Consider the following 27,138-nt stretch of genomic DNA (forward strand, 5'->3'; position numbering starts at 1 on the left):
CCTGGTGATTTTCTAAAGCAGTTTGACTTGGATCAGGTGTCTGCTAGTGCCTTGCTGCCTTTGGGCCCCCCAAACTTCCCACAATGCCTGTAACCCAGCTTTGTTCTGCGATATTGTGGGAAATTAAGAGAGTGGTTAGATGCAGCCACCAAACAATGTTTGGAGCCACCACAGTCCACTGACAGAGGAGGGGATAACTAGAAGATATCTAGGGACCCCTCAAACCTGGAGCAGACCCTGCCAGTCATGCCAATTGCTTTCCTATTATTGAGTCCAGATGCATCATGCTATCATATTGTAGCAAATGCATCATGAAGTCCTCGTCCAAACTCTGGTTTACAATAACTTCTAACCTATGTTGCTATTTGAGCCTGTGCTGAACTGTTTCACAACCTCATCATTTGCAAACCTGTTGGCTCTGGATGGAGCTGATGGCAGTTGTCGTACAAAACGGATAGCACCAGGTTGGGAAAGGCTGCTATGCATACCGGTACTTTCCTGGACATAAGTCCCATTGTACTCAGTGTGACTTACTTCTGAGTAGACATGTAAGCAGTTGGCAAAAATAAATAACTGTTTTCAGGTACTGGGTCACATTTGTCTTGATGTTTACCTTATAATTCTTTGTTATAGCCAAATTATTGTTTGACCTCATCTTGCCTAACCTTCAGAAGTTGCATTAAATCCTCAAATCAGTTTTTGTATAAAAATCTGTTTTCATCACCAGTCCATCATGTGAAAATAACTCTGGTCTGAAAGCTGTTTCAGTGCATCATTGATATTATGTCTGCCACAACTTCAGAGCATTTTTATCTTTTTGTGTTCCATAATTTCTGGTAGTCAATAAACTGCAAAGGTTATTGCAGTAGCTCCGGACATCAGTGCAGTTTTATGGAAACTGCTTTTTGCCTGAATTAAGCTACAACATAGGTACAGGAAGCTAAATATCATATAAATTATTAGTGAATATTTAAAGAAAGAAGGGTATGGAGATCAATGCTGAAATCAATGCTATAATGTGAAGAGATGCTTTCAGGCCTTCACAAAAGAAACAGACCTTGAACGAACTAAAAATCAGAATTTGATGTGAAAAAGGAGAAGCAGAGATTTTGAATAGATGTATAATAATTTCCAGTGCATATCCAGTAGCTACAACTTACGAGGGACTTTCTTTTATGAAATAATATTTCTCAACTGCACAGTCTGCTTCATCTTTCACTTGATAACATAGCTTCCAAAAACCAGAAAATGTTCTAATCATTCACTGAATATCTGACTGAGTCCTGCAAAATGTAGTCCCTCCCTTTTTTCCTGGATTCAATTTCACCTAGCTGGGAGGCAAGGGAATCTGACTGATTTAGGGATTGTTGTTTTAGGGTAATATGGTTTTAGTTAAGATGTGGGTTCCCCGCTTTTGTAGTTATTTGGATTATACTCTAGTATTTTTAGTGTTAGGACTTAGCATGAATGGTGTTGTTGTTATCTCAATCTTTTTTCTCTGGGGCACTTTCAGAATCAAATTTGCTTGTACACTGATTTTTTTATTGATAAAATTATCAGTATTTTATTGATAAAAATTTGTTGGGAAACAAAGAAAACAAAAATAAACAACTCCTAGCTTGATTTATAACAACTGCTTTATACTATGATCATGGGACATCCAAAATCTTCCTGCCACACTTGTCATCCTCTCTTGCTACACCAGTGTGGCACACCACATCCTTTGAGAACCACTGGTTTAATCTAAGTGTTCATTTACAAAAATGAGGTTTGGTCTATTGGTACAGTATTTATATGACTGTTCATTTAAAATGTGCCCTGCAATATCTTAAAATTATGCTGTATTTTCTTATGCAAAAACATTTCTGATATTGTGAACTGCTTTGGCCATACTTTACGATGGAAATGCAGCAAACAAATTGGAATTGATATTTTCTTACTGATGTGTGATTAGCTGCATTGGAGATTACAAAGAGAAGTGTAAGTGTGTGTGTGTGTGTGTGTGAGAGAGAGAGAGTGAGAGAGAGAGAGAGAGAGAGAGAGAGAATCAGTATCAGAAACAAAACACCATCCAAATACTTACCAGCATGTTCTGGCCAGGTGGAAATTGCTGAACACATTTTCTCTTCCAGTTTTATGTGTACATGTGCTTTGCACAATTTTCCATTCCAATAACATAGTTAATGTTTTCAAAACTGGACTCATTCCATGTTTTCTCTGCTGAAAACATTTAACACACCTTGCCTGCAAGAAATATGTTGTCTGACAGAAGAACTCTGTTGTACCTAGCAGTTGCCAATCCTGAACTAGCGAATCTGGATACAGTACCCAAATACACTAGAAATGTTTAATTTTAGGGACATCAATATAAATGTTTGTATTCACTGGATCTTTAGCTGTTTAGATCAGAACAATCCTGACAGTAAGAGCTGTTCGGCAGTGGAATTTGCTGCCAAGGAGTGTGGTGGAGTCTCCTTCCTTGGAGGTCTTTAAGCGGAGGCTTGACAGCCATCTGTCAGGAATGCTTTGATGGTGTTTCCTGCTTGGCAGGGGTTGGACTGGATGGCCCTTGTGGTCTCTTCCAACTCTATGATTCTAAGTGGAGTAGGGAGACTTAAGCCTCAAATGAGCAGCATTTGACAGTTATGATGATGGTTGTTTTGGCTAAGAATCTGAAGACATCCCACAATATCGCTGTAAGATATAAGGTTAGGTGCTGGCTGGTTTCAAGAAGTTATGAAATCACAACTTTGGGTTACAACTCAAACCTGGTTCTAAAAAAAAGGTAGTGTTTTCAAATGAAATTCAGATCGAGCTTCAGTGTTAAAAGCATGTGGAACCAGTGCCCAAATTATGGGGGAAAGCAGTGGCAGACGTTGGGCACTCAAATTTCAGCAACACTAAAGTCAGCACACCCCCCCCCAACTCTCTCAATCTGTTCTACAGCATTGTTGTGGCGCCCCCTGCAGCGTGGCAGCCAGTGTGGCCAAAACCAGTCATGCCACCCTAAAACCACCTCTGGGAAAAGCTTTGAGCAGCCTAATGTATTTCACAAACTCTTGACTATCCCAATTTTAGCAAAATTCTATGCCCTAAATAAAGGTAAAGGGACCACTGACCGTTAGGCCTAGTCGCGGACAACTCTGTGGTTGCGGCGCTCATCTTGCTCTATAGACCAAGGGAGCCGGTGTTTGTTCACAGACAGCTTAGCTTCCAGGTTATGTGGCCAGCATGACAAAGCCACTTCTGGCGAACCAGAGCAGCGCACGGAAACGCTGTTTACCTTCCCACCGGAGTGGTACCTATTTTTCTACTTGCACTTCGTGCTTTCGAACTGCTAGGTTGGCAGGAGCTGGGACCAAGTAATGGAAGCTCACCCCGTCGCAGGGATTTGAACCGCTGACCTTCTGATAGGCAAGCCCTAGGCTCTGTGGTTTAACCCACAGTGCCACCCGCGTCCCTCTATGCCCTACATAGTCTTCTAAAAAAAGATAGCTAATGTTGCTTTCAAAAACAGAATATGGGGCCAGGATCTAGCTAAGCCCTTTGTAACTTGAAGACTGTTTCAAACTTGGACATGCTGACTGGTACTTGGCTGAGTATTTTAAATTGTAGACAACTTTGTAGAGGGCACAATATATTATTTTAGGCTGAATCTGGTAATATTGCGACCTTTATTTTATACTGCTGTGAAGCAATTGCAAGAAATTGAACATTTGAAACTATATTTTGGTCAGGGAAAAAGGTGGGATGTATCATAATGATTTCCTTTACAGATGCATAAAAGCCTTCCCTTCCTTATATGGAGGGGAAACCCCATGTGCACATTTGGTTCCTGTATTTTCACTGGACGTTTTTGAGCTTTTCTGCAAGTTTTTTCTTCTGGGATTGTTCAAAATGAGGGAGGAGGAGGACATTTTTAAAAAATACTCATTTGTTTGGGAGTGTTCAACACGAGGGATATGTAGATGTCACCATTGCAATTGTCCCAGTGTAATGAAAACTCATTTGGCTTTCCACAAAATGTCTGTTTCATAGTAGCTCTTTTAGAAGCCACTCTGAGATGGCAAATTGCTTTACAAATTAAAAGTGTTGTGTAAATCCAGACACAACACTGTGTAGTCCAGACATCCCCAAACTTTGGCCCTCCAGATGTTTTGGACTACAATTCCCATCTTCCCTGACCACTGGTCCTGTTAGCTAGGAATCATGGGAGTTGTAGGCCAAAACATCTGGAGGGCCACAGTTTGGGGATGCCTGGTGTAGTCATTTTACTTTTACTTTTACAAGACATCTGAAGGCAGCCCGGTTTAGGGAAGTTTTTAATGTTTAATGCTGTATTGTTTTTAATATTCAGTTGGGAGCTACCCAGAGTGGCTGGGGAAACCGAGCCAGATGGGTTGGGTATAAATTATTTATTTATTTACTTACTTTATTATATTATGTCTTCTTGAAAGCTTAAAAAAGAACTGAGTTATTTATAGAACTTGCTTTTATTTATACAAGTCTGCAATGTTTTATTAAAAGGTTATGTTTAAAGATCTTATCCTTGACTGCTTTAATTCATTAAAATTTGAATATTAAAACAGGAACAAGTGACAAGTGAAGCATGTATACTTTAAATTCATGTTTAGTTCAAAAGAGGAAAAAACTATGTCAAAATTATAATTAGAATATGCCCTTGAAATGGCCTTTTTGGGTGTTCTCTATTGAGAGATGAGAAACTTAGTTTAAAATTCCCAACACTACTTTGGAATTGATCCAAAGGTTTTGCTCCAGTCATGAAGGAGCTTCAGTTCAGTGAAGGACCCCTTCTGTATGTGAAATGCCTTTCCTGGAAGATAAACTCATTCTAGACATGAAGTGAAAACTTAGAAATCCAACCCACTATGTTCAAACTATTCCCAACATATTGTATATTGTATTGCAATTAATGACATAGTGTGTAAAATGTACAAAAAATCTATCCCCGCAAATAATGAATAAAATTGGTGAAACTGATTCCTATCCCCTTGCAGTTCCTTGTAGATCTCCAACATTTGGAGGGCACCTAAGAGCAGATCTAAGGTATGGTTACTAGATTTTTTTTCAATGAATCCGGGGACACACACACACACTCTCTCTCTTTTTTAAGCTGAGTAGCAACAGGGAGTCAGTAGTGGGAGTGGTGAGGCAAAAAACCCTGGGCCCAAGCACACATGCATATTGTATAAAGGTGCAAAGCCCTTCTTTTGCACCCTGTGAAACACAAATGCGCCAAGTTTTTTAAAAACTGGGCAATGGCGCACCACCACCCCGTGACTCCTGAGCCTTCCCTGATCTCCTGCCCCCTCTCCCCCTTTTTTTTGACAGATCGGGAGAGGCTCAGGAGTCATGGGTGAGCGGACGGCCGTTGCCCAGGAGGGGCGCAAGGCACGCGATTTCTCTCCCAGGCAAGGTGCAAAGCCCTTCTTTTGCACCCTGTGAAACATAAATGTGCAGTGTTTTTTAAAAACTGGGCAACGGTCGCCCTCCCGCAACTCCTGAGTCTCTCCTGACCAGTTAAAACAAAGGGGGAAGGGAGAAGGAGATCTGTACTGCCCAACGTACCCAGTTCCTCTTCAGCAAATCTGTCCCCTGACTAATTCCTTCCCCAGAATGTCCCCAGATTTGCAAATCTGTCCCCAGGGAACATGACGGCAGCAGCCAGCAGCCCAGAGCCAGCCTGGTAGCACAATTGGCTCTGGCTGGCTCCAGGAGTTGCTCGCGGCTGTGGTGCCTGCCATTTTTCCTTGCCGGAAGTCCCCATATGATGTGTTGTGCACAAGACACTTCATATGGGGACTTCCGGTGAGGAAAAATGGCGGGCGCCATGGCAGCGGGCAGCTCCCGAAGCCAGCCAGAGCCAACTGTGCTACTAGGCTGGCTCCGGGCTATTGAGGCTGCCGCTGCCATGTTTCCTGGGGACAGATTTGCAAATCTGGAGACATTCCGGGGATGGAATTTGTCGGGACAGATTTGCAAATCCGGGGACTTTCCTCGGGAAACGGGGACATCTGGTAACCCCAATCTAAGGTGGTGTGAGTGTTTGGAAGGGAGGAGAGGAAAGGGATCCCCTATCATCTGAGTGGAAGTCTACTGTTGTGACAGTGGATGTTACCCATTGTGCTGGTACCTCACACCACTCCTCGTCATCTAGCCAGTCCTTGACATATGGCTTCTGCCATGTTTCCTAAGACAATATTTTACTAGGATTGTTTCAGGAGCTGAGATTGAAAGAAAGAAAGAAAGAAGGAAGGAAATCGTTCCATTAGCTCCTGATACTTTAAAAAGCTTAACTTGATGTATCTAGTTCTACATCCTAGGTACTACTCTAAAACAGTATGGCAAAAATCATGACTTTCATTAAATTGCAGGTAGGTAGCCGTGTTGGTCTGAGCTTTCATGCACACGAAAGCTCATACCAAAATATAAACTTAGTTGGTCTTTAAGGTGCTACTGAAGGATTTTTTTTATTTTTCATTAAATTGGGCAGGCAAAGTGGGATAACGTTCATGTAACAAATGTACCTATTCCCAGAGGTCTCTTCTGAAAGGAAACTGCCTTTGTTCTTTACATCTAATGTGTGTGTCCTTTTTTTGACTTTTCTGGAGCTGTTAAAATGCAAGTAAATAAATAAATAAATAAATGTTAGCAATCACCTGGAGTTGAGAGCTAAACATAATTATTATACAGTCCGGGAACTTGTTTACAACAAGTTCTTACAACTAAATATTTGATGTATTTCAATAAAGATATTTTCTATGTAGAACCGGTGGTTTTGTTTTGCTATATGTTGGGCACTGGTGCAAAATATCAAATACAACAAAATTCAAAGTCAGTGGCAAAAAAAAGGCCTTTAATGTGTAGTATCTGGTGCAATCCAGTATCCAGTTATGCATAAATAATTCCAAGTGACACCAGTGCACTTATGTAACTAGGGAAAATGCTGCATTCAGTTTTAGCGTGCCAAAAACTTCCTAACTAAATTGTGATGCAAAATTGCACATACACAGTGTACTTAGCAGTGCTGTGTAATTTAGTATTTTATATAAGCAACTCTGAGTGAGTGGAAGCATCCTTCTCCCCTAATGGAACAATAAAAAAAAACCCAACACCTCAAGTTCAGCTTAAAAAATTGTCACTGAGAATCTCACTCTCTTATCTTGTATATGAAACTACAATTTAGATATAATTGTGAACCACATAAATGTCATTTTGGCATCCGGAAAGACTTTAAAATTTTCTCCAAGGCCCTTTAATATAGTTAATTCTGGTGGCAGAATGTTGTTGCGAACGTTTGTCAAAAATGAAATTTCGGAGATAATTTAGAGACAAGACAATGGAATGAAAGTTGTTTAAATAAAACTAGCAGTATTTATTATGGAGGAAAGGGTGTTGTATTTCCTACTTCACCCTTTGTATCCCAATTTTGTCCAGTGCTACAGGGTGGTGAGCAGGAACACAGGTTGAGCTGGCTCAGGGTGGTCATCTTGGCTGCATCTTCCCATTTTCCCATGGCCATTTGACACCCCTTGATGAGAGATTTGGTGTAAACTGGAAGGACCATGCCCTCCTTGTAATCCACAAACTGAAACTTCTGGTTCACTCAGGCTAGTGCGTTCTTGCCCAATTGTCCTCACTCCTTTAGTGTTCAAGCTGTCACCTTCTTTACAGCTTGCTTGCTTTGTTATAGGACAGTTGTTCATTGCTAGTTGAATAGGATTTGTATCTGTGTTCCTGACTAGCTAGTCAGTTCCAGAGTTTTTGACTTCCTTATAGGAAACATTAATTTTATCATGATCAGAAAACTAGTTCTGGACTGCCTCTGGACATCAAACAGGGGCTGCAACCGGGTTCCGGTTTCCGCCTGCAGGAATGGCGGACCTGTTTTCCATCTCTCTGACCTTCGTAAGGAATTTGGCGGTTGCTAGGGGAGTAAATGGCAACCCCCTACCCTCTCCGGGGGTTACGGAGAGGGGCCGCTGGCCCGCGATGCCCCCAGACCCACTCCGACTGTTTTTGGAGTGGGGGGAGCTTGGGCTGAGCACTTACGACGGCCAGGACTCCCGGACGCTAATCTGCATGGCGGGGATTTCCATGGTTAAAGAAGATAATTAGGCTTAAATCTATGGACATACTTCAGAAGGAGGGGAAGAAGCGCTGTTTACTGCTGAGAATTTTATGCTGCTGAGCGAGAGGAGTCAAAGAATGTACGGCATCTGGAAGAAGGATTGATGGGGACAGAGCGATAAGGGAAGCAAGTTTTTATTTTTTCTTCATATTGTTGCCTCGTATCTTCCCGGACGCGATGTCCTGGCTTGTTTGGAGTGAAAGAGAAGCAAAAGACTGTGTGAGTTGAACTCTATAGCTGTTGTTACTGAGCATATTTCTTAAAGATGTGAAGTTGCCGATGAGAAAAGCCCCCCCCCTAGTCAGACGGAAGGAGTCCTGGACGCGTTCGGAGGATTTATGAGCTGTGACGCACTTTAAATTGGAGCAGCGACCTGAAGCTAAGTTCAGCTATAGGGCAAGGAGATCCATTAATTTACCAAGAGTTCATGGTTGGATGTTTGGGTCTCCTGCCTGAAAAAGCTGTAAATTCTATAAAGATAAATAAATCGTAAATCTTCATGGCTATGAGAGAAAATGAAAGTGATTTGAGCCTTTTAAGATGGCGCTGCTACTCCGTCGCAACAGGGAGCTCCACTAAGAAGATTTATGGGGAGGCTGGACTGATTAACTCACACAGGAGAAAGAACATCTGTGAAACTTCGTTTGACATTTATCTCAGCAGCTGGAACAATTGGATGAAAGTGGAAAACATCTAGGTGACTGTAAGGGGAAGATTTGGAATATTATGAGCTTGGAGGACGATTTGAACTTTAGAAATAAGACGGCAGTGGACAGTTGCGAGGAATTCCCAATTTCTTGAAGCATGGGAACCCAAAAATAAATTATTTAGATGATTTGGCATAACATTCGGTCTGATTGATATATATATGTGTATAATTTGAAATATTGAATGTGATATAATTGGTTTTAATTGGAAAATTAATAAAAATATTTTTTTAAAAAAAAAAAAAACAGGGGCTGCAACCTGGGCTGAACAAGAATGGACACTTAGCATGCCCTTGCCTTGGAGCATCCTTAAAATGAATTGGGAAGAGTAGTTCACTTCGGGCCCATTAGGAAGACTTGGGTTGGTCATGGTGGCTGGAAAAAGCTATCTCCTCCTCTGTGCTGGCCTTGTTCCCTGTTCGTTTGTTCAGTGGTCAGGCTGGGATGTATTATTGGCACCAGGACATCTTCCAAAGTAATTTGATCCTTTTTCTTGGTATGTGAAATACGGGTAAGAACCATAATTTAATAAAAAGCAGTGGTCTGACAAATACTGTGTGGAGTCTCATATTTCCTCTCCACACTACACTCCTGCCGCTGGGCATAACACATGATGGCAAGGTTTTATTATATTAATCTTATTACATAATTTTCCTTTTTTCATAGTCTGTATTGGAATATGAAATATTAAGGGTTCAAATAAACACATTTATTGATTGGTATAAATAATGGGCTGAAAATTTATGGAACAAAGAACAAAGCACTTTGTTCTATGATTTTTTTTTTGTAAGTTTATCTGCAGGGACCAATTTATTGATGGTGGCCGGGGTTCTTTTTACTGCTTGACATTCATTACATATGGGAACAATGGAGATGGAGATAGTGTCCATAATAGGAAGCTCCATGGGCAGAGGCTGGTGAAGATTTTTTTCACTCAGACCTCTGCCTCATCCAACTCCTCCATCCCCACACATGGTGTGCTGGAAAGGGGGTCTGGATTGACACCAAAATTAGCAAGCAAATTATTGCAATATCAGATGCATAATTCCTCCCTTATATTATTGTGTTCAGTAAGTGCAGATACTTCTTGAGTTTTTATGTATCTGGTAGTTTGAATGTTCTGTCCAAACTCTTGCTCCTACAGGAGATTTTATTACTGTCCAAAGTTCTAGTCTGGTGATTTGCAGAGTAGACTTGTTTCCCAAAAAATGCTGATAAAATGTTTACACAGCTGAAGTTCTTGCATTATTGCATTATTCAGAGAAACTATTCAATAGGGAATTGGTAGCTTATGGTAGTATGAATTGCTCAAAAAAGAAAATAATATAGGGATAAAGGTAAAAAGAAATGTGGTATATGTGGTATTTGGACACAATATTATATTCTTGCTGGCACCTAGAGAGGCGAGAGACTGTGAAATAGTCTAAATGCATTCACTGCCAGTTTGTGACTAATTACCATTTTGGTGTGAAAATGGCTTACTATTCATTATTTTGAGGAATTTCAGAAATACTTGCTATGTTAAGCATATGCAGTATTAATAGAAATGGGTACTGCAGATGAAGAGAGATGGTCTTTGGCATGAATCTAGGTAACCTGCAAATAGCTTTAGGCAGTAGATGATTAATTAAAAAGATGAAGGTCAGGAGTTCATACAAATATTAGCTGATTCATTCAGCATACTTGTTAATATATTTAGAACAATGAAGTACATTAAAAACATTTTATATTGGTGTAATTCCCTTGATTTCATAGGTTAATTTATTACAAGGGATATTTATATATGAAAAATAAGTGAATTATACAACAGATGTATCTAAAACTGCTTGGTTTAATGTCTTAAACAAACAAACAAACAAACCCCCATGTTGCAAAATATGACTTAGCAAAATCAAAAGCAACACGATGGCCAGAAACAAATACAGTATAGAAAACTTTATGAAATAATGCAAAACATCAAAACTATCAAACTGAAGTCTCTGAATAAGTCCTTGAATAAGTCACAGTGCCAGACTTTACCTGGCGGAGATCAAGCTTGTAAAGCTTTGTATAATCGGCAAATGTCCAATACTGATGTCCAACTCTGAACTCTGCTGAACAGTGTTTCCGGATAGCAACTACTGTTTTGTTCAGTTCTTCATCAGCCAATTACTTTAATAAACACTCGTAAGTAGAAAGATGTGTAATTTCTTCATTAACCGATCATTTTTCAAAGTGATATAATATACATGAGAATGGAAAATACTCTGGAACAGTGCTCATGAGAATGAAGAAATTACACATCTTTCTACTTATGAGTGTTTGTTGAACTACTGAACGAAACAGTAGTTGCTATCCAGAAACTTCCCAATAAAGTTTGTGATGGCAGAAATGTAGCTCCTCCCCTAGTAAGGAGCCTATGTCCCAGGTCATTGGTGGGGGCGGATTTCTGCCGCCTATGGGGATACAGCTTTTTCTAAGCGAGCAACATCTCTCAGTTGGCTTGCAAAGAGGAAGGCTGGTAGTCTGTACTTCAGAAGACCAAGGATCCAGCGGCAGAGCTAGCCGCTCGGGCACCCGGAGCGGCGCACATGCCGTGCACCTGAGGGCGGGGTGATCCGCTCACTCGCTCCTTCACCCAGGTCCTTCCCCACCCAGCCCTCTTCTGTCACGGGGGCCCCTCTGACTGTTTCCCTGCCACTGCCACCCCACCCTGCAGCACAGAAGGGCCAGGAGGGCTAGGCAATGGATGTAGCGCCCATCCTGGCTCTGCAACACTTTCCGCACTAGCAACTCGTGGCTGGCTCCCGCACACGCGCACACAGAGCTTCCCCCCCTCGGCAGATACGCTGAAGCTTCCTCCTGGGGGGAGCCGTGGAGGCCCTGGTCCGCCCCTTGCCTCCATGGCTCCGCCCAGCAGCCAGAAGGAAGAAGAAGCAAAGCAAGCAAGCCAGCAGTCACCACACTGAGGCTGAGTGAGGCTTTCTACCAGGTGGCGCCGTGGTGGGGCTGGCTTGGGAGTTGCGGGGGCCAGGGGGTGTGCCGAGTGTCACCCCCCTCCAGAGTGGCACCTGGGGCGGACCACCCCCATTGCACCCCTTGCTACGCCCCTGCAAGGATCTGCAAAAAATACTGTGGTCAGTTTCCCAGCAAGGACCTTGTTACCCCAAGCATTACTGGTGGTGGTGAACCTATTCTATGCCCTTCCCCTTCTACAGTTTAATTTTTTTAATTCCTCCTGCAACTGATTGGGATTGTACTGCCCTAGGAAAATAATTCACTAAGATTGAAAAGTAGATCAATTAATCAAGATGAAAGATTCCTTCACTTCTCTCTCTCTCCCCCCCCCCATTTGTTTATTGAGCTCTGGGTATTTCCTAAATCAGCTTGGTTTCATTACTTAGAAAAATAAAACTGTTGTACATTTTTCAGTCAGCTGAGACTGATTGTCTTAGAAACTCTGTGAGTCTCTGAACTAACCTGAAATACCTTGTTAATGGTTTGATTCAAATCAGAAACATGAGAATGTTTTCCAAATCACCCAAATCTACCTTTAAATAAATACTGTTTTTAATCTGACCGTTGTCTGGATTTTTGGCTTTCTGTCCTAAAGCAGATGTTTACAAATTCTCTGTGGTTCTCTCCACCAGTTTGGCACTCAGCTATGGTCTTTGTCTTCAGTCACTGAATAAACAGTCATTATCCCATATATTCACTAAATGTATTTTTTAACCATCATTCAGACATACATTACATTACTTGATACAAAATCAATTCAGATTTATTCCAATTTATCTATACTAGACCATGTCAGAAGCACTTGCAAAACCACACTCAGGGGACGATCCAGTCAGTCACTAACCATTAAGCACACATAGTTGTGTGAAAATTGCAACTTACTTCACATTGTTAGTCTGCCAATTGTGTGGGGTGTGAAGTATATCTACTCAAATAGGTTTCATAGGCTGGAAATGCATCCCTCTGCTCTAACAGAAAATTGAGGGGCCTCTTAATCTGCTTCTCATATGGTTATACATTGACCATCAAATATAAAGAATAATGATGACTTAATGCCAGGAAGATGCATATTATTAGCTTTCTAAGGCTGCAATCCTGTGCAAAAAGCATATTCAACACAATAAAATAAAAGGATAAAACCTTTCTACAGACATACAATCTGAAATATGCTCTTAATTGAATTAGGTTACTATTATTCACCCTCCCCAAACTGTACAGCTTGACTAAGTGCTTCTGTTTCAGAACTGGAAGGAGATTAAAATACATTAATTTTGATACAAAAGAGATAACAGGTAGCAAACACCTCTTTTCCACGAAAACTGGTACATTGCCTAAAACAGGCATGGCAGCTTACCCCCTGGTTTTGAGGGGGCTGGCACCGCACATGCTCACATCACACATGTATACTGCGTGATGTGCTGACGTGTTGCATACATGCCTTGCAGCTTGCATGCATGACAAGGGCATGTCACGTGGCATGTGCGAGTGATGTGAGCATGTTGTGTGGCATACATGCAAAGTGTGTGCACGTTGCCATAGGATATTGAAGGATCCCATCCTCTTCCTTGAAACTTTTGGGGCGGCAAGGTCCTTCAGCCTCTGCTAGCTGGTGCCCCTGGCCTAATACAAAAGCATGATTTCGAAATGAATTGAGGACATTTGCTTTTTGCTCTGAGGCAAACCACAAGGTTTGAGGATTTTGTCATACGATGTTTGTTCAGTGAAATGTTCTGACCTTAAGTATTCTGACTTGCATATGATAAACCTATTTCTGGACAACAACAATCAGCTTTTTGTTTGTAGTATGCACACATTATTATCATACAGTTGGTCATGACTTTTAAAAATGAAGGAAATTAATACAATGTGTCTGTCACTGTGGTTTGCTAGTTTGTGAGAAGTGATTTAATTATCAATTTACTTACTGTTATTTTAGAAAGCTTGTGTCTAAAATGACCTCATATATTATTGTGTTACCGAGTGTAAGCAATAGTTGTTTCTGCAGATCAGTGAGATATTTGGAATGGTTTGGCAAGAAAACTTCCTCCAAATATATGTTGTGTGCACATCTGGTACATGTAAGAGTGTGGGGTGGTCACATCCTTCTCTGCCATGTGGCCTGCAGAAGGTTGCCTAAGGGTGAATGTTGCCCTTAGACCACAAAAGGTTAGACACCTCGATCGAAAAGGTTTCTTCCAAAAAGTCAGTTTTACAAGATGTTTTCCTTCATCATGGACTCAGGAGAAAAGGAAAGAAATATTCTCTTCCGCTGGGTCAATGTGTTTAACCTTTAAATGCACTTGTACTTTACTACTGTGGAAGTTTTCTTGCCAGCAGATAGCTTTACTGCCAATCTGCCCTGAGAAGCATATTCTTCTAATGGACAAAAGACACTTTTTCTTCAAGTTTGCCCAGTGGAATCCAGCATTCTTGAGTCTTAATAGTCAGCTTCTGGTGACTGGACATTACTATTCCTGGAGTAAACATTACAGAAAGGAAGCCATGAGCAAAGAAACATTTTTATTAGAAATATAATGATTTTTTAAAACCCAGCCAAATAACACAATAATTTTGAGACAGGCTTGTCAACATTTGAGTGTAACACTGATACAGTAAAATGGTCTTGACAAAACTCCTTATGTGTGATTTTTAAATGTGAGAGCTTGTTTGACGTATGAGAATAGGCTAAAGGAGGGAAGAACCACTTTGGAGTGATACTTTCATCTAAAAGCATTTGACATCTATAACGGCATTGAGTTATACAGGGTTACAACAATTTTAGAATACCCCAAGTTCAATATTTTTCTTTGCAGATTATTTAATGTTTTACCGTTCAGATTAATGGAAGGTAAAAAATAACCTTATTGGTTTCTGTTAGTGGCATGCTTCTTGGGAGAGATACTGGGTTGTATCTAACAAAGTCATGCTCAAGAGTATCCATGGGCGTGACTAAAGTTCATTTTGTGTTGTGCAACCTTTTTTTTGAGAAACCAGAGAATAGGTTTTGATACTGTGCTAGCAGCCGCTGCATTGGCAAGTGGCTGCCACAGCAAGGACAGCCCATGAATTGCATCTTTCTTTGCCTGTCTCCAGTTTTGTAAGTACACAGAAAATAAGATTCCATGGGTTTATAGGTATGCATTCTATGCACAATGCATACATACACAAAACAATACAGAAATCATTTAATAAATAAAAGTAAATTAGGCCAAGAATCAAAAGAACAAGAACACAGTTTGTTATATATTCTTTAAAAAGCACATCAAAATACGGTTATTTAGGCATCTCTGTAGTCAATTAAATAGTCAGAGACATTAAAAACAAGTAGTTGGAAACTCTGCTTTATGAAATGGTACTTAAAAATTTGTTGCATGTCAAGACCCCCAAGCCGACCCCCAAGCCAACCCCCCTGTTAGAATAAAGAACTTCACATGGACACTGAATTTTAAGTTTAAGGTTATTGGACAAATTTTGGCCACAACTTGATTGATTACAAATGTGAGCGGTATTGGCTTAGGCCAGGCATCCCCAAACTTCGGCCCTCCAGATGTTTTGGACTACAATTCCCATCTTCCCCGACCACTGGTCCTGTTAGCTAGGGATCATGGGAGTTGTAGGCCAAAACATCTGGAGGGCCGCAGTTTGGGGACGCCTGGCTTAGGCATTGGCTAAAGATTATATCTGACTCCTGCCCAGGGGCAGATTTATAGGGCAATTGGCCCTGGGTAATTGTGGTGCCACCCTGGCATGATGGTAAAGACTCCTCCCATGCCAGGGTGTGTGTGGGAGTGGCTTGAGGGCCTGCCCGCAACCAGGAACATTTCCGAGCACAGTTCAAAGTGTTGGTGCTGACCTTTAAAGCCCTAAATGGCCTCGGTCCAGTATACCTGAAGGAGCGTCTCCACCCCCATCGTTCTGCCCGGACACTGAGATCCAGTACCGAGGGCAATCTGGATGGTTCTGCCAGGGGCACAAGATCACCTAGCTACGGCTCTGCCCTGAAGTATGAAGAAATTTAAACTTTTGCATGCTACTTTCAACAAAGCAGCCCCTGCAGCCCCTATGAATTTATTTTATTGTAGGATTTTATTTAGGTCTCTATTGCCTAGTGTGTGTAGGAGTTGGGACACACACAAATCCTAGAGGAAGCTATATTCTTGCAATTCTAGAATTTCTTGAATGCTACTACATAATAATGTTGATTTTTATGTGTAATACAAGAGCAGCATATAAAACATATTATGGTATAAATAAATGATGTTCAATTTAAAATGGAATGACCAGATCCTCAGGCAATAAATGTTTATTTGGTTCTGAATAGGACATTTAGCACTGCACATTAAACTCCATGTGTATTTAAACCATTTTGGCCTACACCACTTCAGGTGGAATTATAGTAAATTGCTGTATTTTATTTCCCTAATTACCTAGTGAAATGCTAGTTCATGTTGTCCTGAAGTTTATCTTCAGTACAATTAGATCTCTATTCACATTTCGATAGCACTCTTATACCCTCAATTTGATCATTGTTTTGGTGTGTAAGTCTGGGGTTGGTGGGTAGGTGAGTGACATTATTTATAACATCAATTTATTGATGTTGTGTAGAATGAATTACACATCTATAAATAATTAAATGAACTCATGAGAAAGGAGCTCTGATAACTAAATCTCATACTGTTTGGTGTGAATTATGAAATACTGTTTTTCTCCCTCCCCCCAGGACCTTGGAAGCAACAGCCCACCACAGAGGAACTGGAAGGGAATAGCAATTGCACTGCTGGTGATCCTAGTCGTATGTTCACTCATCACAATGTCTGTAATTCTTTTAACACCAGGTAGGATTTATTTATTATTTGCTTAGCCTATTATTGAACCAGATGCATTGTATGTGTTTTGTGGGCCCAAGAACATTGAGCTTGCAGGAGTCAAGGCTGTTGATACAATTAGTAATAGACAGGACAAACCTCTTGGGTTGAAATCAGCTTTATTTATTACAGATGCCAGAAGGTCTTGGCTTTAGGCATTGGGCTTGCATCCCAAATCAGCCAACCTGGTCCACTTGTTGTTAGTTATATTGGGATCGATTTTATATTATGGACCACCCAAATCAAGACAGTGCTATGAGAAGCCATTAGGTCTCGGTGTGGGGGATTCTGCACCCTGTCCATCTCCATCTGGAGGTCTGGGCAGAGCACCCCTTTGCTGGGGGCACCCCAAAACATGGGTTGTGTAGGGGAGGTAGGGCCATGCATGTCGCCTCCAGCTAGCCCAGGGATCCAATCCCAATGTCTTCTCTGCCAGAAAGTTCTGGTAGTTGCTATGAAGTAGAAAAAACCCCAGACAGATAAACCCCAGTTTATCTGCAGGCAAATTCCTCACTGGCCCTGAATAGCAAGGTCCTTGGAACGTCCTGGCCAGGGCAACCATGGAAAAAAGGGATGGGGAGTTCAAAAGCTGGCTCCACTGCCTAGAGCAGGAGCAGCCAATCTTTGTGCTCGAGCAGCAGACCTGACTGGAGACATCCAGAGGTGGTCTCAAGTTAGGTGTGCCACCCCAAGCCCCACCCTGGGCAACTTAAATTTGAAATTTTGGTGGACTGTCCCCATGGCTGTTGTGCGTTGGCCACATGAACAGAGGGTTCCCCATCGCTACTGCTGTGGCCTGCCGCGGCCATGCCAGACTGCAAGCTCTGCTCCAGGGATGATAATCTGGCATTTTCTGTCCCTTTAAGTAATTTTTTTCTTTTTGTATATTTTAAATACTGACTTCTTCACATTCAAGCCTGTGCATAATATTCACAAAAGAAGCTTGGTGAAAGAAGGTATGCACATAGAATAATGATCTTTTCATTTGTCACAATGCAACAACAACAACAACAACAACAACAACAACAACAACAACAGTGTGAAGCTTTATGACTGCAACTAAGAGACCAAACAATGGTAAATTACTTGTTTGGCTACACTTAGTCCTGTTGCATCCTGGATACAAGCATCTCTTTAAAAATGAGGAGAAAGTCAACACAGCCTCACAGTATGGTTTTGGTGGTGACGTGTTTGGCAGGTGAAGGTTGAGTGTTTCTTCATTGATTCCTGGAATTTGGTGACCAACATATAAAGCACACTTCATCTTAAGCTAGGTGTTGGTGTTAGTATTATTGTAAAGTCAAGAAGAATATTCTGAATCTGTCTCCCCAGCTCATATACTTTCTCTTCCGATATAGTTATGTAGCAATGAGCAGCCAGAGTTCTGATATCCAAGCAAAAGTTACGGGAGCTTGTTTTTGAACAAAATTTTAGAAGAGCAGAAGGACGCAGGGTTCAACTCTGCCTGCTTGTCTCACTATAAGGCTGACTTGGTCCCAAACCAAACTGAAACTAGACTGGCACCCAAATAACCAGTCTACAGAAATGTCTGCATTTGTTCCACCTTGAGCTTGTCAATTACTTTCCCCAGAAAGAATGTATTTGTGAACTGAGTGATAGTTGTTACAATGAATTGGATCCAGGGCTGGCTTTTTCAGTTGTTGTGCCACTACCTCCTTTAAGGTGACAGGCACCAATCCCTCATGCAAATAAGCATACACTTTCTGGACCCAACCAATCAAAATAGGTTATTTTGCAGCAGTACACAGAACACATATAACTGGGCCAGTTATAAACAAGAATCTGTAGCTTTGACTTCCATGGGGTTAGAGTACATAGCTACACCTGAGGTATGCAAATAATTGGTCTGGTTTGGCCAAGCCTTTGGGTTGTGTGTCATCAGAAACTTGTTTGATAGAGGACAACCAAATCTCTTTATAAATATCTCAGTTGTAGTGCTTCTAGTCCTACCTACAGAACAAAGTCCAGAGATTAGCATTGGGAGAGTGCTTTTTCACAGCCTGGGGTGCTGCAAGGCACTATTTTAATGTTATTTAATAGTTACATGAAGCTGCTGGAGATACCAATAAGAGTTTGGGGACAAGGTGTCATCAGTTCAGTGATGACATCCACCTCTATTTCTCTGTAACATCTGAATCAGGAGAGGTTGTGCGGGACCTGGACTAAGGCCCAGACACAATGGTGGGATAGATGAGGGAAAATAAACTGAGCTTGAATACTTGCTAGGCAGAGGCACTCCAGCACAAATTCTTATGATGTGTTGTTGACAGAGGCCACCTTTATCAATGGCATCTTTACAGCCCAAACCCTGATTTACAGATTTGAAAGAATTTCAGTGATGGGATGAAGAGTGGAAGAAACAACAGCAGGAGAACTTCACTGTTAGGCATAAAGCAAAATAATGATCAAAACTATAACTATCATTGCTTGTGTCTTATTAAATCATGAGCAGCACCTCAATACAGCATTTACTGGATATAAGTAGTTCACTAGGCCTGCTAAGGTCTGGAAGTCAGCAAGAAGGAATAATAAAATGGATTGCAGGAGGACACCCTGGGTACTCTAGTTGTATGTTTGATGCTCGGTCTTCATGATTGCTTGTGTCAGATTACATGACCACATTCCAGCCCCTGAAATAATGTCTAGCAAATTAAGGATAACTGTAGTGCACACATAGTCCACGTGGGCCCATCATTTTATGGGCTGTGACAACTGTGGTGGAGGGGTATAAACTCTTTCCAAGAAGGAATGGATCATAGTCATAGTGAAGTACATGAACACTTTCCTGTTGGGCAACATTAGCTAAATCTGCTACTTAATTTTCTGCAATTATGATTTTGGATTCTGGTGGAGCTTTTAAACACCTCAGAATTCTATTCCGGCTTGCAATCTATACTCAGTATCTGTATCTTAACTTCAAATTTTAAAATCTATCAGCCACTTAAGGAACTGGGAAATGTCATACTGTCAATGAATAATTCAGTATAATCTTGAATGGAGATGGAAAATGTATAGCCTATTGTGAAATGTGAGAATAAACATTAAGGAGAAAGGAATATGCTCCAGTAAGAGGCAAGAAATATACACAATGCATATGAATTCACAAAGATATAAAAAGAAAAGTTCCCCTGGTTACAGGATTCAGAAAGTTTTTGCAGTGTGAAGGGGAAATACTTTTACTGCATTGTATAAACTGTGCATTGTGAATTTGTGAGATTTCTAAAGCCAGAACAACATTTATTGAAACATTAGACAAAGGTAGCAAGATAGATTTAGTACAAAAAAAAAGTTGGACAGTGATGTGATGTGAATTTTCTAGCTTACATACAAAAAGATACATCATTTTTCAAGAGAATGTGTGGCTCTCAATACCATCTTCAGTACTGTTATATGGTAAAGTATATTTTCAAAAACATGCAACAAAGCCAGCTTTTCAGAATCTTCAACAAAGCTGCTACATCTGTCTAATGGTTTAAAGGGTACTCCCCCACCCTCAATGGTTTCATGAGATTCTTTTAGGATTTCAAAAAAGTGCCAGTTTTATTTAACATTTAGTGATTTGGAAATAAATTTACAGAATCCTGAATTGAATATGATTATAGCAAAGAAACAGGGAGCTCAGAAAATGTTGCCATAGAGGGGGGAAAACACCTCATTAAGTAATTACATGTATTGTGAATATTAATGCTTCCTGTGAATATTAATGCTTCCTAGGGACCAAAACGATCAGGTGGCAAGTAAGAGCTGTTTGGCAGTGGAACAGATTCCCATGAGAGGTGGTGAACTCTCCTTCCTAGGAGGTTTTAAAGCAGAGGTTGGATGGCCATCTGTCATGGATGCTTTAGCTGAGATTCATGCATTGCAGGGAGTTGGACTAGATGACTCTTGGGTCCTTTACAACTCTTAAGATTCTATGATTCTATGAAATCCCAGCAGACTACTAGCTTCTGCTGTTGACCATTGCTAAATGAAGGAGGGAACCCAGTAGCCTTACTGGAGGCCATCATGAAGAGGCAGTGGAGGCACATGGGCAGTGTGATGGCAAATGGCTAGTGAGTCAGTAATAGTGCATAGTATCAGCATGGCCACTGCCTCATGACATCCTTGGGAAATTGGGGCCGCCTACCTTTTTCAGCGAGAGGGATGCGGGTGGCACTGTGGGTTAAACCACTGAGCCTAGGGCTTGCCGATCAGAAGGTTGGCGCTTCGAATCCCCGCGATGGGGAGAGAGAGAGAGAGAACAAGAACCCTGAACAAATTCCAGATGGGCAAAAATGTGCTCAGATTATAAGGTGCCAGTGAGATTCAATATTTAATTTGCAAGTTCTCTCTTCTACAAGTTACCTAGTAGTCTATGGCTTTAAAATGTCAGGAAAGATGCTCAAGCAAGCAATAATGTCCCCTGGACCACGGCATCGCCTGCAGCAGGTGATATGGTTGCAGGACTGGAAGAGGGAACACTGTCTCTAGTTTCCTGCAGGCTTCGACCCTGTAGCTGGCTGCATCCAGCAACCAGAGGGCTTTCCCACATGCCTGTAAATGTAAATCTTGTAAGAAGCTGTGCTTTCCTGGAATTCCACAGAACTCACATATGTATATGTGTGAGATTACAGCCAGCCAAAATTGTATGCGATTCCCCCGCCCCAATAATATTTTATCTGTGGGTACTGTTGCTGAAATACAAATCTGTATTTTTCATGAATGGGAAGGATTCAGCTTCCAATATGGGTCTGATGTTGTGTGAAGCCTTTGGTAATTTAATCAGGGTTTTGTATATAAAAAAGTGTGATTTGCTGTTTCAATTTTCTTTTTTCTTTTTTCTTAGATGAACTGTCAAATTCATCAGAAAGCAGATTGTCTTTAGAAGACCTCTTCAGAAAAGAATTTATAGTTCACAATCCAGAAGCCAAATGGATCAATGGTATGTTGCACATACTCTTTTTAGTACTGAATAGAAATATCTGGGAATGGGGATATTAGAGGGTAAATCAGTTGCTGTACCAACCAAACTTTTAATCTGGTGATGAGGTCTACATGTGAGAATTTTCTTCCTATTGAGGATTGGTCTTAGTATCTGGACAACCTATGATTTAACATGTTGTGAAACTTCAGGTGCCCAAGTGTCCAAATAATTCCACCATAACTGCATCTATATTAGAATTATGAAAAAAACTTCTAATCCATATTGCATTGTGGTACTGATTGTTGTCAATCAACTGATGTATGGCTCAAGAAACTAAACAGCTTGCAGACCATCTTATGTGAGACGAGGAAAAGCTGTGAGTTTGGTTGTGAATAAATCTCCTGGAACAAGTTTGAAACTGGAAAAAGGTTGTGATGCATAAGGAAGATTAGGCACAGGTAGTGCAGAGAAGAGGAGGCTGAAATAAACACATAACTGGCTAATAAAAAAATTCTCACAAACTGATATACTTGCATGATAACTGTATCCGTTGAAGTTGCCTTTTCTGAAGAACTATTAAAGGTGTCTTCTTTTGCCTCTGGATATTTAAATAATGTTAAAAATCAGTACAGCAAAACACACAACTGTAAAATCACATAACTTTAACCTATGCCACTGCTTCCTTCCTTCTCTGAATCCATCCATCACAACCTACAGCAGTGATAACTGGATCTGGTGGGTGAATTTGATAGCCAGTGTGTTGTAAAGTGCAATATACTAGATGACGACAGTGAGCGATGGCAAATTCAATGTATTTTTCAGAAAAAAATCTAAAGCATTTTCATAGCGTTTTTTATGTGTGTAGATTCCACCCAGATGTCCTAATGATGCCAGAAGACTTGAGACAAATATGTTACCATTATATAGCCCTTATCTCACAATATTCATGCACTAGGCCGTATATACTACTACTATTACTACTAATGATAATTTATTATTTATACCCCACCCATCTGGCTGGGTTTTCCCAGCCACTCTATATACTATTGCTTCTTCCTGTCTTACCCACTTGCTTAAGCCTGGGCTGCCTCTTCTATCCCTAGACCACTATTATATTTTCATGGTTTACCACCTTCCTCCTTTCTTCCCTCCTCTCATCTGTTTACTGCATCTATTTTGACTCAGTGGTGAACTGCCAAATTTTGTGGGAGATGTAGTATTGAGTGGTTCCAGGTGTTGCTGCCTAAATTGTTCTCCAGGGCCAGGTACCTAGGCTGTTTCTCATTTGATAGGCAAAAAGGTTGGCACTTTTACTATGTTGTCTATGTTGTCTTTATATCTTATGAATAACTGCCTGTAGTGCTCATTAAGTTTGTAGGCAGTATTTTTTGTTGATAGTTTTAAAAAACAGCAACAGTGTTTAGATGACAGGGAATGCTGTTAATACAATGGAGACATTGAAATATGGAGGAAACAGATTAGAGTAGTTGAACTTTGAGGATTTTTGTAATGAATTTTGTAGCTGTTTTCTTGTTGTTTGTTAATGCTTCCCCTGAAAAAATATATTTTCAGAATATATCTTTGTGACATATTAGGGTTGGGAACTAATACTAGATTATGTATCAACACTATGCCTATGCTTGCTCCACCAATAGATACAGAATGGTCTTCGCTTTTATGTTAGCAATAAAAAGTAGAACTACATGTTTTGTAGACTGATGTGCAATTTTTGTACATGTTGTATCCATAACAATGCTATGAGATTCATGCAAAATATTGGAAACCTGTTTTTCAAATTCTGTTGATTTCTGTAAATGAAATTGGGTTGTACCCAATAGTTGCACAACTGAAAGGTAGGAGCTGCAGCTCATTGGAAAATATTAAAATGAAGCAGGAACTGAGAATGGTTTCCAACAGGGAATGGGAGCATGGGTTAAAGTTGTTGTTGTGGACCAGAGCACGCCAGGCACTCCTGTCTTCCACTGCCTCCCGCAGCTTGGTCAAACTCATGTTCGTAGCTTCCAACCCTCTTGTCCTCTGTTGTCCCCTTCTCCTAGTGCCCTCAATCTTTCCCAACATCAGGGTTAGGGCCAATATATTGTCAAAGCTGTGGTCTGAGGTACATGTGTACAGAATTACTTATGCGAGCTAACATTCTTCAGGCAGAAAAAGAAAAGTATGATAAAGAAGCCATTCTGAAACACCAATGTATGTTGTAATTCATTGACATTTTGGGATTTCAATAACGTTGTAAAGTTGTTTTATGTGTGCACAGCAGAACTATGAGGCTGAAATTAAAATTATTAGATGAAAGTCCCTTTGGAGACAGCAAACATTAGTATTAAACTACTGGTAAGTAAAACTGGCCTAAGTGGACTGGCTTAAATATGAATAATCTGAGCTTCAGTTCTAAGTAAAAAAATTCAAATGCACCCCCCACCACACGCACACAACCTTTGACTTTGAGCATTTCTCCTAAACCAAACTCATACATGCTATAATTCACACATTGTAGTCAGTAGATGGAAGTGCTTTGGAGAATTGTATATGAATATCAGTTTCTCTGCATCAGTGCTGTAGGGATGAGAAGGGTTGTCTGTGTGTGATGATGTTGTATCTATTAGATATTAGAACAGAAATCTAACATACTAGTATGTGGGCCTTGTATTTGTCTTTTGGCTATTATTCTGGTTGGTAAGATTAAATAATAATAATAATGTGAGCCTTGTTTCGTAAACAGTTCTTTCTAGGCTAAAAATACCATATGCAGGAGTAAAACCTGAATTAGTCAGGCATGTTGGGAATCGTCATACGGCACTTATTTATGAGAACTTGTTAAAGGGTTGACAAGAAAAGTGCAATAATTGGTATAGGACTGAGATACTGTAATTGTAAATTCAGATTTTGATGTTCATACTTTTTCTGCACATTCAAATAGTTATGGCAATAACATTTAATTCCTACTCAAAAATAAAGTATAATATCAATTCAGTCACTACCTTGTGGCATATCATCAAGTGATCATGACACTGACATGGAATAAGTTCTCATACCGATAAATTCAGCAAAGTGTTTCTTCGTAAGAGTCTCATAAACTAATGAGTGCATAATATTTCACAATTCTATACTGAAGACAGCAGCAGCATTCATTCTTTGCAATATTTCACTGAGTTTGAAACACTGGTATTTTCACGGTATCTCAGTCACAATTTCCGTGGCATGCTAGAACCTCTTACACAAAATGGTGTGTTCTTAATTTCTACACAAATTCTATCACTATTCCCCTAGCAGATTTTTGAAAGAGCTTCCCTTCCCCACCCCCCACAAGTTGGTTTCAGGTGTTGATGCTTAATGCACCAAAAGAGAGCTATAGAAAGCCTGGCTCTGCATGAACAATCCCTTGAGAGCATGTAAATGGGCTCTCTGGATTGTGGCCTATGTCTTTTATGCTATAATTAAATTCTATCAGATCAGCCACTGTTCTCTAATTTGATTCTGAAAAGAGGTCTAGATGTCTGTCAGGCTTTTGAGGATGTTAAATGAGAGTGCATCTACTTTTAGTAGTATTGATTTTTAACATTTAATTTTTTTAAAAAAGTGAAAATTTAAAAGGCTGCCAGAGAGTGATACAAAATGTGTTAAGATTAAGGGCACATTGAAAGAGAAGGATAGGCTATGCCACAGAAGTAGAAATAGGAGGAAATGGCCTTAATTTGCTTAAACTACACTGCTGCATTGAATTATGAGGTATTAAAATGGTTATCAGATGGTTTAGAATTACAAAAAGGCAAGGCTATTAAAGGGATGCATGAGAATTCAGTTGCAAAAATCTGTGTAAAGTACAGTTAACTTGGCATGGACATGGGGTAGTATTATTGGGGAAAGTGATGTGTGCTGGATCTTGGGACCCCATAATTCATTCATTAGAGTGTTGGTTTAGTGCATGATCTGTCTTAGGGCTCCTCTAATTAATTTGAAAGTACCAGATCTATATTACAAGAACAGTGACTCTAACTTCTTAATGTATTTTGACTTTAATAATTGTTTAATCCATGAACATTCATTATTGGCTTTACTTGTTGAAACACTATCATATTTATTTTCTACAGGCATATTTTTGGTAAGGTTCCCCCCTAAAAACATATACAAATGCTGGATTATTTGAAAGGCATTTTAACTAGTAATCTCTATACTGTACACATTAGTCACCTATGCCTGCAAAGGAAACTGGCCAAACTTCAAGTTCCACTATTATAGTATCTTTAGCCACCCACAGCACAAGATTAAATATGTCTACTCAGAAGTAAGCCCAACTTATTAAATTGGGTTTTCTCTCAAGTAAATTGAGTTAGGATTGTGGCCTTAGATGTAAGTCTGAATGCTTCTTGTACTTAGATGTAAGTCTGAATGCTTCTTGGCCAGGAATATGTATGTGAAGGTTTTCATAAGATAGTTAATTGATCTGATAAGGCCACAGGCAAACAAATTGGCTATTTAATCAGCATTCATTCCAATACTGACTAATCTTTCTGCAAACAAATCAGGATGAAGGCTCAGTGAACAGGTCACCAGGAAGTTCCCTATGTGAACAAAGTTGATTGGGCAGGGAAGCAAAGGACAAGAGGCATAACAAGAAATGGACTTCATATATTGCAATTATGGGGTAAACTCAGCCTGATTCTCATCTGAGGATACAACAGAGTGCTTTGCTGTAGTTCTAAATACACTGGGTGGAAATCAGTGCCATACTCTTCCAGTTGTTCTGTCTGTGCAAGGACTGCAACTTTTCACATGGAATGATCCACCTTCTCCCTTCATACACTGTTCAGGGGGTCCCTCCTGATCCCCCACTACCATAAACCAAATTTCAGGGGGTTGCACAGGGGGATAAGAGTGGGGACAGCCCTGTTGTACAATTGGAAGTCCTTGCACAGCAGATTTGCTGACAGAGCTGGATAGGTGAATCACCACCACTAGTTAAACAGCACCAATGTATACAATAGGACAGAGCTTTCCAAACACGTTTTAGACATGCATAATTTCATAACACAGTAATTCAGTTTTACTAGCAAACCGGAGATTAAACTAACCCCTTTCCAGCCCCAAGAGGAGCGCAAGAAGCTTTCGTGCACCACACCCACTCACTGCAGCTGACACACTAACGTGTCGTGACCCACACACTTTTGGAAAGCTCTGCTATATGAATTAATTCTGAGTAAACATGCAGAACTGTGCTGGCAACTGCTATACCAAACACATGCTAGAAAGCAAATCCCATTATGCACACTTCTGAGTAAACATGTACTAGATTTGTTTAAACCTCTCATAAATGTTTTAAGCAGGCACCAAAAAGACTAAAGTGAAGGCACCTGTATCGTTTAAATGCATGACAAGCAAGTTTTTTAAAAAAATAATTAAATGGACACTTTTGTGGAGTTACACTGCCATACTATAGGTATGTTGATATTTTTGCAGAATGGGAAACTAAAAAGG

At 40.4% G+C, this 27,138-nt stretch overlaps 1 protein-coding gene across 1 annotated transcript in view; it reads left to right on the forward strand.

Moving 5' to 3' along the window:
* The window catches only part of DPP10 (dipeptidyl peptidase like 10), a 233,828-nt gene that overhangs the window by 31,811 nt on the left and 174,879 nt on the right, over positions 1-27,138 (forward strand). The window contains exons 2-3 of the mRNA XM_088652166.1: positions 16,577-16,691; positions 21,568-21,663. Of these exons, the coding sequence (XP_088508292.1) occupies positions 16,577-16,691; positions 21,568-21,663 (211 nt within the window). The remainder of the gene's footprint in view (positions 1-16,576; positions 16,692-21,567; positions 21,664-27,138) is intronic.

The sequence above is a fragment of the Zootoca vivipara genome, chromosome 1, assembly GCF_965207765.1.
Source record: "Zootoca vivipara chromosome 1, rZooViv2.hap1.1, whole genome shotgun sequence".
In the NCBI taxonomy this organism is placed as follows: domain Eukaryota; kingdom Metazoa; phylum Chordata; class Lepidosauria; order Squamata; family Lacertidae; genus Zootoca; species Zootoca vivipara.